Source organism: Lepisosteus platostomus, chromosome 27 (assembly GCF_059453375.1).
Source record: "Lepisosteus platostomus isolate fLepPlt1 chromosome 27, fLepPlt1.hap1, whole genome shotgun sequence".
In the NCBI taxonomy this organism is placed as follows: domain Eukaryota; kingdom Metazoa; phylum Chordata; class Actinopteri; order Semionotiformes; family Lepisosteidae; genus Lepisosteus; species Lepisosteus platostomus.
The window spans coordinates 7,739,282-7,757,028 of record NC_142637.1 but is presented as its reverse complement, the minus strand read 5'-3'; the positions used below and the strand labels follow the sequence as shown (position 1 = coordinate 7,757,028).

Genomic DNA, 17,747 nt, shown 5'->3' with positions numbered 1-17,747 from the left:
TAAGGTTGCTGTTGGAAGAGGTGTTAGTGGGGCCAGCAGGGGCCGCTCTCACCCTGTGGTCTGTGTGGGTCCTAATGCCCCAGTATAGTGACGGGGACAAGGTGCCGTTCTTCGGATGAGATGTAAACCCGAGGTCCTGACCCTCTGTGGTCATTAAAAATCCCAGGGTAGAGGGATTCCTCAAAGAGTAGGGAAATCCTCAAAGAGTAGAGGTGTTACCCCAGTGTCCTGGCCAAATTTCCCCCTGGCCTTTACCCATCATGGCCTCCTAATAATCCCCATCTCTGAACTGGCTTCATCACTCTGCTCTCCTCCCCACTGAGAGCTGGTGTGTGGGGAGCGGACTGGTGCATCATCCAGGTGGGGGTACACACTGGTGGGGGTGGAGGGGATCCCCATTACCTGTACAGCTCTTTGAGTGGAGTGTCCGTAAAAGCGCTATAGAAGTCTGAGCAATTAATTATTGTTTAAGGTGCACAGGTCTGTCAAGGCCTCTTGTCTTGTAGATGATGACCAGCGCTGGGCAAAATCCTGCAAGGAAAACGTTTCAGTGGACTGAAACAGTAGAGAGAGAGAGGGCCCCGCTGCCTCATCAAGTAAATCCCAATGACAGCAGTGATTTTTTTACTATTTTTACTGGACCCATGGACTGTGCCCTGGTAGGTGCCAAGGGAGGGAACTATTCGGATTAGATACACAGAGCTCCCAGTCGTAGCAGTGCATCAGACACAAGTGAGAGGCACTCACTTTCTGACATGCTCTCATCCCAACACACTGACCTATCCCCCTCCCCACCCCCCCTGCGCGTGTTCGGACAGTCTGGGGGGGGGGGGTTGTTATCGGCTTCCTTCGGCCTCGCCTGGACCCGAGCAGGTCAAGTGTCTTGAAGCCTGACCGGGGCCGTGCAGACCCGGGCAGCTCCCTTCAGCTCGAAGAGGGGAAGCACAGATCTGTAACGAGATTCTCGGTCTGCCATTCCTGAAGGTTTACACTTGTTAAATATAGCCCAGATCTCCCAGCTAAGCAAAACCCGCTCCCGCGGTATAGCATTCATAGACATTGCATAATGCGGGGAGCTTGTTAACAGACCGTTTATTGCTTGGTCTTCCTTCACTGGAGACCAAGCTTAACAGCTGAAGGGTTAACGCGACTTAAATGTCAGCGGCCTTTAAAAAGCTCCATAGGTTGAAGAGAGCCCCGTCCCTAACCCCCCCCTCCCGCACCCGCGCTGACAAAGCAGTTCAGTGTCTTTTTGGATGACATGGCACTGTTTGTTGTCTTTCTGACGCGCTGACCTTCCCGGAGCTGGTGAAGAAATCGCGTGAAGGGCAGGGAGTCGCTGGCGGAGCGAGCAAACGCGGGCCGCGGCTGAAAATGAAAAATGAAAATAAATTTAAAAAAATCAGTAACAGAGCCACACCGGTATTATATGTGTATAGAACTGTTTAGTTCGCAAAAAAAGAGAAAATTGTCATGTTGTGGAAGTTTGTGTGTTTTCTTTTATTTGTATGAGAGAGAGGTTAAACGCGCCAAACGCGCCCTCTTCTAGGAACAACGTTGGAAAAAAAACATCGCGATTGGACCGTGGGATAAAAAAAAGTCCCTTCACAGAGTTCACGAAGCTGTTTACCTCAGGGGGTATGGCCAAGTTTTCTTTTCCAAATGACAATATTGTTTTAAAACCCGGCTTAAAATTGTGGCCTGGTAATGATAGGGTTATTATTAATAGTAGGGTTATTATAGGGTTAGAAAATGCTGTAGTTCAGATTTGCTTCACGAGGCTTGTCCTGATGAGTTAGGAGTTTTTGTTCTGATAAAATGAAAGTTGTTGCGGTCTCTGACGACGCTTCCACATGGCACACTCAAGGAGACCAGAAACTGGACTTTAATTGCTGTTCACTTCCCCCTCTGGTCTCTTCCAGTGTCCTGTCATTGGTGGCAAAACACGGGGATGGTTCTGTCAGATCCGGTCTTTAATCTCCACCGTCGAGCGAGTGTAATTAATGAGCGCTTCCTGTAATTACCCCATAATTATAGAGGAGAGCAGAAAGAAAGCTTCCCCTTTCCTTGGTAGGGACTCCGTAGGTCTCCTGGAGATTTTGATGGGTTGGTTTTTCTGTTCAGTGCAAAGGGGCACCTGCGGGGCCTTTTCGTTTTGGACCTTCCCGAAGCACGAGGCTGAAGGAAAAAAAGCGGCCTACCTATATTGACCCCAGTTTGAGTCACGTGACGTCTATAGCGTGGATTGGAGTTGTCCCCCGTGAGGAAAAAAGCCTTTAGACTTCGTATTTCACAATGAAAGGATTTACAGATCGAACGTACACAAAATAACAAAGCAATTCTCAGGCTGTGACAGGAGGTCACATACAGGACTGCCAGTTCAACTGAGTTCCCTCCTCCCTCTCCCAGTAGGATTGGGACCCGTTGTGATTCTAGCCGGTGTGGGAACTCTGGGATTAGATTTCTGAATTTAGGTAAAAATGTTTCTCTAATCCCAGAGTATCTGTCCCAGTGCAGTAGGAAGTGCACCTCTGTCTCTATTTCTCCCCGCTGGCAGTGGGAGCACAGTCTGTCCTCTCTGGACAGCCAGGTCTGCTTGTATCTCCCAGTTTCTATGGCCAGGCTGTGGTCACTGAGCCTGTCCTCTCTGGGCAGCCAGGTCTGCCTGTGTCCAGTGTGTGTGTCCAGGCTGTGGTCACTGAGCCTGTCCTCTCTGGGCAGCCAGGTCTGCCTGTGTCCAGTGTGTGTGTCCAGGCTGTGGTCACTGAGCCTGTCCTCTCTGGGCAGCCAGGTCTGCCTGTGTCCAGTGTGTGTGTCCAGGCTGTGGTCACTGAGCCTGTCCTCTCTGGGTAGCCAGGTCTGCCTGTGTTGCCCAGTTTCTATGGCCAGGCTGTGGTCACTGAGCCTGTGCTTCGTCAGGGTCTGTTGCTTCTCGCTGTTACTTATGCTGATCAAATATAGTGTGTATGGTCTATTTAGGATTCTGTAGCATTCCAGTTTATGTTGTGTTTGTATTGCGAGATCCGTCTCTCTGTCTTGTAGTAAAGAAGGCTCATCTAAAGAACGCAGATGACGGGGCGGCTCACTGGGGTTTAGATAAAAGGGAAAAAGACTGCCCTCTGGACTCGTAAATGTGACCTCTCCCCGCTGTCTGCAATAGCAGCTGCTGTGTTTCTATGTAACATGGGAACTATGGGTACAAAAGCTCTCACAGAGCCGTGCGCCCCGCAGGGAGACGATGTGAACAGAGATGGGACTGGGGGGAAAAAAGACTCTAAAAGTGGCCTGGCTGATTTGTTGCCTTGTTATAAAGAGCCTGCAGGGAGCAGCAGTCTCCGAGCTCCCCTTTTCTATTTCGGTGACTCAAACTCACTGCTCCCCGCCCCGGCTCTCCCTCGATCTGCGGAGCCGTCTCGTCTTGTTATTTCCATGCTGTTGTGTAACAGCAGCCCAGAGACAAAAGCCGTGACTGTCCCTTCTCCTCATCCTCCTCCTCCCCCTTTTCATTTAGTCTTCACTGGCAATATCCTTCTCCATTGCCTCCTTACTCGGTCGGTCTGGGCTTCTGTGTGTTTGCCCCTCACCCAGAGACTCCACCGCGCGGTTGCCATTAGTGACTAAAAACCGAGGAGCATGCTGGGATAGAATGACATAGCAATTTATTGAAAGTTGGTAAATTAACTAGTAAGTTAGTTTGATTTATTGGAGTTAGTAAGCAGTGGCCCTGTCGCCCCCTCTGTAATGTTTTCGGCTTAGTGTAACGAGCACACAGTGTATGTGAGGTCCCCTTCAGGCGTTCTTTAGAAGCCTGATGGGGCATTTCAGAGTCACAAGCAGGCTGACTTTTGCCATTTTCTGCACATACTAGTTCACCAACCAGAGCTGGTTTTGGAGAATAAGGCCGCTGGACTTTGGGCTGAACGTGGGGTTTGGTAACTGGGGGTCTCTGGGGTCCGTGTGCTGGTCTGGAATGTCTGTCCCTCAGAGAAGTCGTTTCTATGCTGTGTTCTGTTTGGGACGACCATACCACATACTGTGACAGCTAGGTAATAAAATGGGATATTATGTATGGGGACTGTCTTGCCTGGTCTGAGGGTGCACTGGTTGTTTAGGGTGATAAAAAGAAGAGCTGTATCTGCCAGCAACTATATCACCCTGCAGCTCACCGCTGGCAGCCCCACTGGAGCCCATCAGGTGTGAGCCTGGTCAGTACCTGGATGGGAGACTCCTGGGAAAGCTAAGACTGCTGCTGGAAGAGGTGTTAGTGGGGCCAGTAGGGGGCGCTCACCCTGCAGTCTGTGTGGGTCCTAATGCCCCAGTATAGTGACAGGGACACTATACTGAAAAAAGGTGCCGTCCTTTGGATGAGATGTAAAACCGAGGTCTTGACTCTCTGTGGTCATTAAAAATGTTTCTGGAGAAGACTAGGGGTGTTACCCCGGAGATCTGGCCAAATTTCCCCCTGGCCTTTACCAATCATGGCCTCCTAATAATCCCCATCTCTGAACTGGCTTCATCACTCTGCTCTCCTCCCCACTGAAAGCTGATATACCGGTGCATCATCTGGTGGTGGAAGAGGGAAGTCCTCATTGCCTGTGAATGTCCAGAGAAGCGCTGTATAAGTGTGAGGAATTATTATGATAACTAAAATAGAGCGATTTTTGTTTTCTCGCAAACGGTTTGTTTTTCCGTATTGGTCAGCTAGTGCTGTTCAACCACTGAATGCAACTGAACGGCAGGAAGACAGGATTATTATTATTATTATTATTATTATTATTATTATTATTATTATTATTATTATTAACCTGTTGTAGGGGGAAGAGGGACCTTTATAATTGTTAGGAATCAGCTAAAAAAAGAAAAAACTATTCCTGCATGTAAGGGACAGCATCAGTGACACGAATCTACTTTGTTTAAATGGCTGCGGCTGCCAGAGACAATCAGCAATAACACGACTGTGTGTGCCCAGATCTGGCCAGCAGACGCAGCAGTCCCTAGTGGAATGCTTTCCAGCGCCGGGGTCGAAGAAGGTCAGAAAATCAGATCATTTTTTGTGCTTGCAGCCAGCCTGAAAAACAATCGAATGTGTGGCTGGAGGTGGGGGCCAAAACAGAGCTCAGAGCTGCAGTGTTGATCAGAATTGCTCTGGACTGCTCAGTCCAGTTACTGCACAGCAAGCCCTCTGGGTTATGAGCAGGACCGGACTGTGGTGCTCATGGGCCCTCGGCACTTTCACTCTGAGTTGTGCCAGGAGAGGGGTCAACGCCAGTTGAATGACGTCGATGGACAAGATGCACTTGAAACTGTTCTCATGCTAAACCAGGGGATTGCTGGGGCGAGTCGAGAGACCATCACTTCCACACTTCTAGTTTCTCGAACAGCCTCTAGAGAGCGTGTGATTGTAGATGTGGAGAACCGAGAGTCGATCGCAAGCGTGTTGTTTCAGCTCATTTTTCGTGAGTCACTAGTGTTTCACTCCTTAATAGGCCCTAGACACTGTGCCTGCAGTGCCTAATGGGAAATCCGGCACTGGTTATAAGTACTTATTGGACAGGCAATCAGATGTGAATGTCAGGAATGATTTCCATTGAGATCGTGCAGTTCTCATTGTAGTTTCTAGATTCTTATGGATTCTCTGACCTGATCAGCAGTTTCTTCTGTTTTGTACGGTATATACCACCCTTCCCGATGGAGAATTATGTTAAAAAATGCTCGCAAGCAGCTGATGGGTTCATTCTAGTCAAATGAGAACACACTCATATTTGAATATGCTGTAACACCTTCAAGGAATGTGGCTCATTTATAGGTGCAAACTGGAAAGAAATGCCAAATGCAGAGAGACATCCCACCAGCATTTGAACCTACAACCATTAGGACTAGAACCCAGACAGGCAATCATGGTGCAGCCCGAGTTCTAGATTGTTCTCGCTGCTTTGGATAGGATGAACCAGTCTTTTGGACTGGATCCAGTCACGTGGGTAGTTTAAGATCACTTTATTGGCCCTGTACAATTTCTTGCATTAGGAATTTGTCTTTTCACATACCCCTGCTTGTTCTCCATGAGACACAGACAGGGAGAGACACTTGGGCTCAGAGTGCAGGGTCAGCCATTTATACGGCACCCCTGGAGCAGTTGGGGTTAAGGGCCCTGCTCAGGGGCCCAACGGAGTAGGATTCCTCCGCAGGATTCGAACCGGCAACTTTCCAGCCACAGGCGCAGATCCTTAGCCACAGAGCCAACGCCCTGCCCTGATTTAGTACAGATCCTACCTATTGCATACAATACGGGCTTCTGTTAAGGGTAAATGCAAAATCCCAGAGTCATTCGTGCTCGGTTCTCTTCACACGGGATTCTGACAGGCTGTGGCGTTGCGCGAGTCTCCTGCAGCCCTGCTCTCGTTTCGTTATAATGAGTCTTCCGAGGCTGGAGGGTCGATGCTGTTGCCCGGGGTCTCCGTGCAGAATGTCAGAGCCAGGATACCGGGATACCACACGTGTACAAACGGGAGAGAGGGAGAGTATGGGGGGCTATTTTAAGCACAGAGTAAAGAACAGTAAGAATCGAAAATAAACCAAGCGGGCATTTTGTGAGAGAGCTAGGCGGAGAGCAGTCTCGTATACCGCATTTGACTGGCACGGAAATAGAAAGTTATTTTACAGCGCAGGCAACGCACGGTAGTAGAGAGCAACTGTTTGCTTGCCTAACCGGTACACAAAGCTGTGGTGACGTGCTTACGCGCAAGTGACTCGGGTGCATCTAAAACATAGGTCCTGCGCGATCATCATCATTTACAGTCAAGAGAACGGGAACACGGTTTTGGATGAAGTCTAGCTGTAAAAGTAACAAACACCCTGAACAAACATCCGCAGCCGAAACGGTTTTCTTTTTCATTTTCAGCGGGGAATTAACCTCTACGCGTTCCTATAAATACCATTGATTAAATATTAAAAACAATGAGACGCATTATATATATATAGAGATGGGATCGTCATTCAGGTAGTTTATGTGGGTGTGTATAATTAAGACATTTTCTACGTGTATCTTATTTGCTAACATTAGAGTTATAACGTTTACAGTTTTAGCTCCGTAAACAAAACCTGCCGTTTGGCATCTTTTAGGAATCTTCTAAGTTGACGATTTCTGTGCACGCACATAAAGAGATTAAAAACACCGACAATTGGCCATATTGACGGGGTGTCATTGTCCACTTAGACCCTGCTGGCGTAGTGAATTCATTGTCATTTCTAACAAGAGTGCATCTGAAATAGCATTGCCGCGTCTCATCCAGAAAGCTTGAAACCGGTCGCCGCTGTGACTGTCGCCACCCGTTGTGTGCTCTGTGACAAACGTAGGCTGCTTGTGAAAGTGTTATATCACATCCAGTCCGCAGCGCCTGTGCTTTGCTGGGAGAAATAACTGCCCGAGTTTTTCAAGTAAAAGCCAGTGACGGCGGCACGCTATGGAAACTCCTTTTAACTCCGTGCAAATTCTGGGATTTTCCCCTGATTTAGGATTGATAGTAACGATCAGCCAATAAGCGTAAACCTGGGATCGGTCCACTCTATGAGAATCCCAATACATACAGTAATACAAAGATTTCGAAAAGGCAGAACTTGTTATACATGACATTATGAACCTGACGAGCTGCCCGGCCAAACAGAATACAGTACGGCAGCCTAGCTTCCCTCTCACACACAGGCAATGGAAAGTTGCATTGATCGATGGAGGGAATCGACCAATCAGCTTCTGACGCTCGATGGTTCCGCCTCTCCAGGGGACCGTGTTGGGAAGTGATTGACACGACGTGTAGCCAATAAGTGCGCACGCAAGTGGTTGCCATATTGACGCGCTGACGTAAGGGGCTGGCGTTTCGGTCTTGAGCGAGGGGGGAGGTAAACAAGATGGCGACAGCCTGACGGCGGCTGCAAATTTAAGGGGTTCAAAACCTATCCTATTTACACCGACACGGATACACGCCAGGAAAAGTAAATACGTAAATTAACATACATCAGCGAAGCGCTGCATGCCGGATTTTTTGAGGCCGAGGAAGAGATGCCAGCGACGGGACGTCCATAAAGTGATATATTAGGAGTAGCAGTCGTACTACTAATTCGGTCTCTCTGGATTGTACTTGACATCGTATCTGCTGGACTTCAGCTTTGGTGACTAGAAGGAGGGTCTCCAGTCTGCCGGTTCTTTTCCAGAAACATACACATTTAAAAAAAATAAAGGCAGGACAGGCGTCTGGAGATGAAAGAGTTAAGCAGAGGATAAACCGGGCACGGAGTGCCGGGGGGCTGGTGCGTTTTTATTACGCCGAGCAGGTAAGAGACGAAGGTTTTCATTATTAATATAAACAAGTCAAGTGTAGTATTCAAGCAGAGGGATCCGAGGTCGTGCTGCCTCTACGAAACGAGCGATTAGTATTTTTTGAAGCGGTGAAGTAAAAGAGTGCAGCTTGGCCGTCAGCGTAGGTTCACATCTACTGATCTCGGGTAACGGGCGACGGATTTCTGTTTGTGTTTGGGTTTTTGTTTTTGCATCAGCCAGCGCGTAAAACTGTAGCATTGCTGCACTGGGTTGGCTAATTTATTTGTTGTTGTTGGTTTTTTGTTTTGTTCAAATAAAGCCAGAATAGGTCGAGAACACTTAATATCTTACGCCTTGGAGCTCTCGCGGTGTCGTTTGTGCTAGCGTCCGTTTACAATCTGTAATGTGCCTCTTGGCTGCAGATGACACGTACAATGCATTGTCGTTGTTTCTATTTTGCTATATCAATGCATGTGCAATGTTATTCTTAACATAGTCTTAAATTAGCTTCGCAAACTGCCTTACGTGTATCATTGATCTGAAATATTTTTCTTGCATTCCAGATATTGGATCTTCGTTTGCTGCAACTGGCTAAGGACTAATTTTAACTCTTTGATAGTAGTGTGCTGGGAATCCTAAGGATATGAAACCAGCGGGGGGATAGGGAGTCAAGTCTTCGGGAAAATTTCCCTTAAAAAAGCAGTACCAAAGAAGATCTCGCTTGTTACAGGTGTGAAGAAGACGGGGAGGGGGGGGGGAGAGGACACATTTTCTGCCCGTTGGATGACGTCGGTGTCCACGGACTGGGGGCTCCTTGGCTGACGGTGGATTTGCACCCCGATGCCAGCAGGAGCCAAACACCAGGGACTGTCATCGAGTTAGAATTTCCACACTCCTCCACCTCCACCATCACGGGGAAAAAAGAAAGCATAAACCGACTACATTTCTCTCCCTGGTTTTGTGAAGCAGCGGGGTGTAATGTGAAGGGGCACCACCAGACTTTTTCCTCTAAAGTGTATGTAAAAGCCCCCCCCTCACTTCTGCATCCGTGTGTGTATCAGGAACTCCAGTCCGGGCTATGCTGCTTCATAGCTGAACTCTGGCAGAGTCTGCCCCTCCACCCCCAGTCTGGTTCTCCTTGGAATTCCCGAACTCTCGGAGGTCTTATCCACTGGGTGCTGTAGCTTTCTTGTTCCACACTTCTCGCTTGGAGAAAACGGAGGGATTTCAGGAGTAAGTACCTCTTCCCTTCCTCCAGCACCTCCTCCCCCCTCCCCCCTCCCCGGGCCCACCTCCTCCTTCCCCCCTCCCCAACTCCGCAACCCCTGAGCTGCAAAGATGAGCATGGACGAACTGCAGCGCCTGTCCCTCGACTACCTGGCGGAGCCCGAGCTCATGGGCATGGACACCTTCATCCACCGCATCGACTCCACTGAGGTCATCTACCAGCCCCGGCGCAAGCGGGCCAAGCTCATCGGCAAGTACCTGATGGGGGACCTGCTGGGCGAGGGCTCCTACGGCAAGGTGAAGGAGATGCTGGACTCGGAGACGCTGTGCCGGCGGGCGGTGAAGATCCTGAAGAAGAAGAAGCTGAGGAGGATCCCCAACGGGGAGGCCAATGTCAAAAAGTAAGTCCCGGCTCCTGGCCCCAGATCCTCATCTTTTGGGGTGGGTCTGAGCCCCCCGACTGCTGCAGGCACCCTCTGTCTGCTTCTAAGAAAAGACCACGGGGCTGTCTTCATTTTGCTGGACCACCCATGGGCCATGGACCAGGGACCACCCATGGGTGGCGTGGGTGGGGTATGGGTAGCCAACGTGGATGTCCGGGCGAGGGCAGACCCGTTGAGTGCCAGTGACCTGTGGCCAGTTGTGTCCCTGTGAGTATGTGAGAGTAGGCTATCTGAAGCTGCCAAAAGCCTGGGTGGTCTTGAAAGTGTCACTCCGGTCATGGACTTGTAAGGCTATAATTACAGTCATCCCTCAGCCTAAAGGACTAATAGGGAGGAGTGTATATATAGGAGAACAGGGAAGTCCATTACTGCCGAATATCCCTTTTTTTTTCAGCCTAAAAACATGCTATTACTGCATATACATAATGTATTTTTCTTATGTATGTGCTCTGGAAGTTTTGACTTATTTAACAAGGGCAGTCAACACAGTAAAAATTGTTTCCATGCCTTTTTCAATCGTGAACGCACAAGCTCTTTATTTCATGTTGTAAATATAGCGTATAAATTTTGCTTAAGCATACGGAACACAAACACCCATTGTAAACAGTTGACCTATCCTTATCCTGTATTCTGGAATTTCAGACCTATGTAGTATTTATTTCTACCTTGTTTTATGTGTGGTATTTCTGATTATGCAGACAGAATTCCCCTGGAGTTGAGCTTGTCTGTTAAACCGGGGGTTGACTGTAATGGGAGAGTAATGCTGTAGTTTCTGTCCAGATAGCATCAGTCCGTTCGAGGGGGTGAAAGTCAAGGGAGGTCTGTTTGACAGGAGTACTTGTCTGGGGCCTCAAGAGCGATTGTGAAAAGACATGACGCAGTGCATTTGCTTAAAAACCCAACTTAAACGGGTGCAAACTGAACTGCATTTTTTTTCTCCCCCGACTTTCATGTGTTTTTCTTGTGAGCAGCCTTTCTCTGTTTATGGCCATTTAAAACAGCAACACACACAGACATATGGACGGGCTGAGCTGGCCCTGTTTGGCAGCCACCCCTTCTCCAGGAGGTGTATGAGGGCGCGGTCTGGTCAGGGTGGGTTCTCTGCCGAGTCCGGCAGCGAGTCTTTGCGCGAAACACCACCCCTCGCCTTACCTACATGTGGGAGAGATGCTGCTTTTATATTGCTACCAAAACCTCCAGAAATGCAAGAGCAGCAGACCTTTATTAAGCAGGATAGGCACCTAAAAATAAACACATTATATATTTTTAGCACAGCTTGGTAGGACGCTGAAAGTGAGGATAAGAGGCGATGTGTGGCAGTTTGGTATTTTTTAGGGGCTGTGGGGGTTCTGGAGGGGAGGGAGGGGCAGGGTGCTTTCCTTTTGGAATGGGATGGAAAGACTGGAAGAGCATGGGGGAGTGTAGGATGAGCCCCAGGGCAGCAGGTCTGGGCAGCGGGTCCGAAGGTGGACAGTGGTGTGAGGGGAGTGATTACCAGTTTGTTGCTGGCACACTTATAGGGGTGTTTTTTTTTTTTTTAAAGAAATGATGCGCGGAGATTGTTGTTCAGGGGAAGGAAACCGTTCCGATCATCCAAATGCAGTTCAGCGACGGTGGTGTAGTGCTATGCAGTTCTACTAGGTCTGCGATGTTAGTCTGCTTTTCCTTTTCTGGGGATTTTGGTTTTCTTTGCACAGGAAGGGTCCCAGAGCCCTTGTGCAGTGTGAGCTCTGGGAATGCTGTGCCGAGACAGAGGTGCCTTTTCCTATTTTCTTTTCACCACAGTGGGAATAAATGACCGGTGGGGGCTCCCGTTGGTGTACAACAGTGGATGAAAATGTGGCCCCCTCCCTTATTGCCCTCCTCCATGCAAAACGAAACCCTCACGACGCAGGCACTCCTACAGAGCGTTCTCTCTCTCTCTTTTTTTTTTTAGTGACATTTCGGAAAATGAAGTTTAAAAGGGCGGATGGGAAGTGAAATGCGTGTGCCTGCTTATCACGCCTGCATTCGCACGTTTCTGTGTCGGGAGCATCCCCTGCTTCCCAGGCGGGGAAAAGTCTTCCCGCGGATTCAGGCACTCCTGCTGCCCTGCCGTGTGGCTCAGGAATAAACGGGGTGAAAGTTGCACCTGCAGAGTAGCAGACAAATGCTGGCACAGGACGTCTGCACCTGCATGCCTGCAGTCTTAAAGTCAGAGTGAGATTGCAGGAGCCACCTGTGTGGACTTTGCTGTTGTTTTTAGTATTATGTGTTTTTAATTGGGGGGGGGGGGACTCCTGGGAAGTGCAGGAATGCCATGTGCGCTTGTAATATACTGTCTACAGCCTCAGGCCTAATTCAGTGCCACAGGTGAGTACAGTTGGGCAGAGGAAGTGCAGACAAAGGGCACTGGAAGACATTATGGCATCACCTGCGATTCGCCTGAATGTGTCTTCACAGCCTTGTCCTTCTGCACTTCGGAGACTGTCCATTCTCTTGCTCCTTGCACCTCCCTCTTACCGGTGGAAAAACCAGTCCAGTCCTGACAACTGGTTGATGTGCAGGAAGGCAAAAGTGCATCTGAATGTACAGTGCGTTAGGTGGATAAAGGCGTTTTGCTATCCCGCTGTTAAATCTGACCTTAAAACCACAGACAAACAGCACAGGTATTAATCATGCATAAAAGCTGGAGCTTCAACGCTGTGTTAATGTCTTTGTCTGTGCGGTGCGAGCTGTAAGTCATTTGTGGTGTTGGAGTGTTGCTGGCAGACTGCACGGCTCTGACTTGTCACAGTTCTTCAGATTCCAGTTGCTTGCTTGTGTAAGAAGCACAGTGCCTCTCAGCTGTCTTGTGCATTTATTTACATTGTACTTGTGTGACGATTTGAAGATTCTGTGTTGCTTTTAGCTCTTCTGTGCTCTCACTGCGAAGCCTGCTGTAGCACGAAACATTGCAAAGCCCTTTGCAATGAATTGAACTTGATTGATTGGTTTTTCTGGCAGTGTGTGAGCAAACTAGAAACTGATTGCCTCACTCTAGAGTAAACATCTGGTGTTGAGCCATCTCCTTGGTATAGGTCCCTCCCACCAGAGAATAGGGTTCCAGCTTAGTTTTTTTTAACTTGCATTGAATTTATGTCGGTGGTTCCCATACTGAGGTTCATTGAGTTAGAAAAGCATTCTTTTTTGCCTCTTGAGGGGAGGAGAAAGGACTATGCAGCATTTTTTGGTTTACTGTATGCAAAAGATGTACAGTGGGTTTTGCTAACTGCTTTGAATACACATCTGAAGGGGTTTGACTATGGTAAGCAAGCTTTGCATTATATTTATAGCTGGCGCCTCTGTTTGCTATGTTTTCAAATTGGGGCTGGGGAGGACGAAGCTGAAAGAAAAAAGGGCACTGCAGGGCCTCAGTCATGAGATACTTTTGACTAGACAGATGCTCACACACAATTGCTAAAGCCTTGTCAGTGAGGTCACTCATTTATATAATAGTTTACTTTTCTTTTATTTGCGAATGCACTGTATACATAAACCTCTGATTCTGAGGTTTGATGAAGTGATGGACAGAATTTATTAGCACAGAACTGCCATTTCCTAACAAGACTGTAACCAACAGACAGGACTGTGTGGTTCTGTTCATCATGGTACATTTATACTGGATCTGACATTCCTCCTGTTCTGACGGGCAACTAGAAGACAGCATTTAGCCAGTCGGTAATACCCGTTCAAGTCGATCATATAAGCTACCAATGTTTTAAAATTGTGCCATTTCTGGTAAGGTAAAACTTGTATAGTCTTCAAATTAATACCTGCAATGATATCAGAACAGCAGCAGAGGACAGAATGTCATTTGATACATTAACTTGTTTGGTTGTTAGTAGCTTATTGTTCTGAGCCAGTGAAGGACATAACATTGATCCCAGGAATGTGTTTGACTCTGCTCTGCACTGATTACAAAGTTGTTATATATTCTTTGCAACATATTGAACAAAGTTGTGCATCATAATCTACATGTGGAATTGCTAGTGCCTTGCACAATATTGCCATAATATTCCTTCTTCCCCAGATTGGTGTTTGTTAACACTCCTATCTTCTCGACAAAGTGTTTTTCATAAATAGCTGCTCCTATCTTATAGTTTGTTCTTGTATCATTCTGCACTGGTCTGCATTGAATGTCATCTAATATACTAGGTGTTTGTGGAGTCCTGTTTTTGTGTGTTTGAATTTCCTTCTGTTGCCTCAACAGTGCTTACTGATGCTTCTGTTTCAGCATCATCTGTGAACTTGACTAGTCTAGTAACTCTTTCCAGAGTCTACTATTTGCATGTGAAGTTGAGGATTTCAATCTTCAAGTTTTGAAAGTTTTAAAAACCCAAATTCCTTTATCTGTACTGCTGTGGTTTTCATATACACACCTTTTTACTGTAGCAATGTTAAAGGTTGTGGACAGAGGAGCATGTGATTAAATATTAATAGTAATTCTGCTACAAACTGAATGATCATGGCAGGTATGAAATTTCAAGCATCATTTCAAATGTCATCCGCGAGTGTTTAGGAGCTTGTCTTGTGAATTGATGTTCTACAATTTAAGAAACTGAGAGTGCCATTTCAGAATATGGTTCAGTTAGAATGATGTAAAATAATTTAAGGCAATAAAAACAGAATAGGTAATAGGGGTAGTTTAAACTGAGCAAATAGGGTAAGCATATGCCATGGGTTTACAGTCACGATCGTTTTCCTGCAGCTGAATGAAGAATTATAACTTTGACTTGTGTCTTGAAGTGTGAAGCTTAGTATATGACCATATACTCAGACAGTCGTAACCTGAAAGCTTTATCATATCTCTCCCTCTTAAAGGAGACTGCAGATTCTTCACTGAGTAGCAGATGTTTTTTTCTCTACCTTAATAGAGCATCTGCATTTTTAATCACACAGTGCAGTTTAATTATTGTCTAGTGAGGCTGAGCCTGGAGCAGTGGCTAAAAATAGTGGAGTGAACTCTTGTCAATATCACATTTTATACAAAGAATGTCTTCTTCATCACTGCGATTTTAGTCTGTTAGGCACTCTGTTTGCCACATTGCCAAGCTGCAGACCTGCTGTTGGCTCTATTGCATTTCAATCCCTCTCGGTTGTTTCGTATTTGTTAATATAATGCGCTGCAGAGCGCGCAGTGTTTGTCCAGCTGCCATGTCGCTGTATCGCTTTGCAAAGCAATCACGCAAGGAAAGAATGCATTAAAGCAGAAAATGACAGATTCCAAGCACTGAAATTACAAGATCAAAACCCCAAAACGCAGGGAAAACCATAATTCAGTAATCCGGCCAAATTAAAGTAATAACAAGCATGGCTTGACTTGCTCAGTCCTGTCACTGTTCTGTAGGCTGACAAAGTCAAGGTCTTCTTTTAGGTTGGGGAAAGAAAGTGAATTTTGTTTTGTGAAGTAGCAAGAAATGGTTTTTTCGGCTTGCCCTGGGTCCTGAGGCTTGAGAGCAATAGGGCTCAATGTTGACTCTTCCTGAAAGAGCACTGCCTTCGCAGATCCGGAGTGATGCTCTCCACTGTTTTCCGGCGGGAGACCCACATGTCTGATGGATGTGAAGCGATGCTACAGCGAGGTCTTTGAGGGGGGGGCAGTCTTGTTCCTTTGTTCTGATCCGGCTGCAGGCCGCTCCGGTGCCGAGGCGACATCGACAGGCGCCGCCGGGACAGACGAGCAACGTCGTGCCAAACCCAGGAGCCACAGGTCCTGGCTTCCTTGATGCTGCCGGCGCTGGACCTTCATTGCGTAGTGGGGATGGTGCTCCCCTGCGTGGCTGTGGTTGTGGACTGCTTGAAAGCATCTCGTTAACGTTGTCACGTCGCGCTAAGTTTATGCCGGAATACGTGTTCCAGGAGTATTCAACTGGGCGACGTCCTGGTTAAGAGAGAGAAAAGCAAATTAACAGGGAATTGAGAACTGTTTTTTTTTTTAAAATGTAATTCTTGCTGCCTGGTTGGTTAATGAGCAGCAGCGTCTCTCTGCTTGCTCCTGGAGGAGTTCTGTTATCCCTGCTTCCTCTCCCGCAGACCTCTCCACTGCCAGTTTCCACTTTGCACGTTCCCGCCCCACCATCATAAGAACCTCTCCTAAAAAGGGCTTGGTTTAGCTTTACTAGCTCTCCCTTCATTCAGAATATTTTGCCGCATTCCTCTCCGGCATAGGCTGCCCGAACTAGCTGGATTAAGGAGTGGCGGGGCTTTGTGACGGAGGTATTGCATAACTCCCCCCTTGCTGTCCTGGCTTGTTCTTGCTTTTGGAATGTCAGGAAGCCAGACTTCACCTTGTGGCCTTAAAGCTGAGAAATAGGGTCAGTGGAAGTCGTACGTAGGGGCTGGGGTTTTGTTTTGCATTTTATAACAGAAATGGGCTGCACTCAGGTACGGTCCTTACGGAAGCCAACGAGTAAACCTACTGTATAAGGAAGCAGGTGGCTGCATTCCTCTTCTCCAAATGAGTCCTGTTCAGGACCGTAAAGCATGGCTGCTTGTTAACTGAATTAATGTAGGGAAGCTGTGCTGCGGCTGTAGGGCGGAAGGTAACCCACGCATTTCACACGGGCTGCTGGTCCTCCAAAGGCACCTAGTCATGCTGTATTGGCGCTAGCCATTACAAGGCAGAATCCTTCACGAGCTGGAGGTGGCTTCCTCCGGTCAGCTAGTGTGTGTGTGTGTGTGGGGGGGGGTCTCTTTGTAACCATTTCCGTCTTCTAGCTTTCTCACTTGCTGCCTGATGCTTCTTAGGATAATGGTGCCTAAACTAATGTCCTAGAAGCCCTTGCTCCGTATAATCACTCCCTGCAATGCGAGTCGATGTGGATGTATACAGTACTTAATGGGGAGTAGTGGTTAGACATGGGTTTGGTGTGAGTGGGTTTGCTCTGTGATGGGGTGAGCAGCGAGACAGTCAGGTGCGACTCTGGGGGACAGGCGGCGCTCCTCTGGATCGAGAGGAGCCGGTTGAGGCACCGGTGAGGATGCCCCCCCAGGCTCCTCCTGCTGGAGGTGTGCCAGGCACGATCCTGTGGGAAGAGACCCTGGGACAGGCCCAGGACAGGCTGCAGGGATTATCTCTCTGGAATGCCTGTCTGCTCTGGAATGGGGGTCTGGTGTGCCCTGCTCAGGCTGTTGCCACCACCACGTCCCTCAGATAGAAAATGAGGGAGGGGGGGGGGGGTGATTAGGGTTGTGGACTTGTAACGGAAAAGTTGTGGGTTCAGATCCCCGGGGGGGACACTGTTGTGGTACTCTTGAGTCATGTGTGTCGCTCAGATTGCCCAGTGATATTAATGAGTGCAAAAGATAAGTTGCTTTACCAAACGAACTAGATGGGCTTCTTCTCGTTTGTAATGTTTATGTTCCTCGGTCAAAGTGTTGGCCGAGCTAATACCTTGTGTGGATTTTATGAGCTGTTTTGCCTTTTAAGAGCGAAGTTGTGGATTTGTAGATCTCACTAGCTATTTTCAAGAGGTGTTGGTCCAGTTGCTGCAGCTTTTAAGACACCGTCGTGTCCATACTTTTAATTTCTTGTGTGAAACAGACTGGTGCTGATCTTGGTGCAAATTCAAGCAGGGGTTTAAGCAGCAGCTCAAGGGAGTTTCTGGGTTTATTAACTGCGGGTATTTACCCTTTTGTGGCCCAGTATACTTTTAAATATGACCATTATTATACTTGTGTTTTAAGATGAATAAATTGGGGTTGTTTAAAATCGGAAGCAGAGTCCAGTGACACTTAAGTATGAT

The 17,747-nt window shown here is 47.7% G+C and overlaps 1 protein-coding gene across 2 annotated transcripts in view; it reads left to right on the top strand.

Annotated features, from left to right (window-relative positions):
* The first annotated feature begins 7,861 nt into the window (after positions 1-7,861).
* stk11 (serine/threonine kinase 11) overlaps positions 7,862-17,747 on the top strand; it is a 48,129-nt gene continuing 38,243 nt past the window's right edge. For both annotated transcript variants that reach the window (XM_088622178.1, XM_088622179.1), the window contains exons 1-2: positions 7,862-8,325; positions 8,875-9,939. In XM_088622178.1, the coding sequence (XP_088478304.1) occupies positions 9,650-9,939 (290 nt within the window). In that variant the 5' untranslated portion in view covers positions 7,862-8,325; positions 8,875-9,649. The remainder of the gene's footprint in view (positions 8,326-8,874; positions 9,940-17,747) is intronic.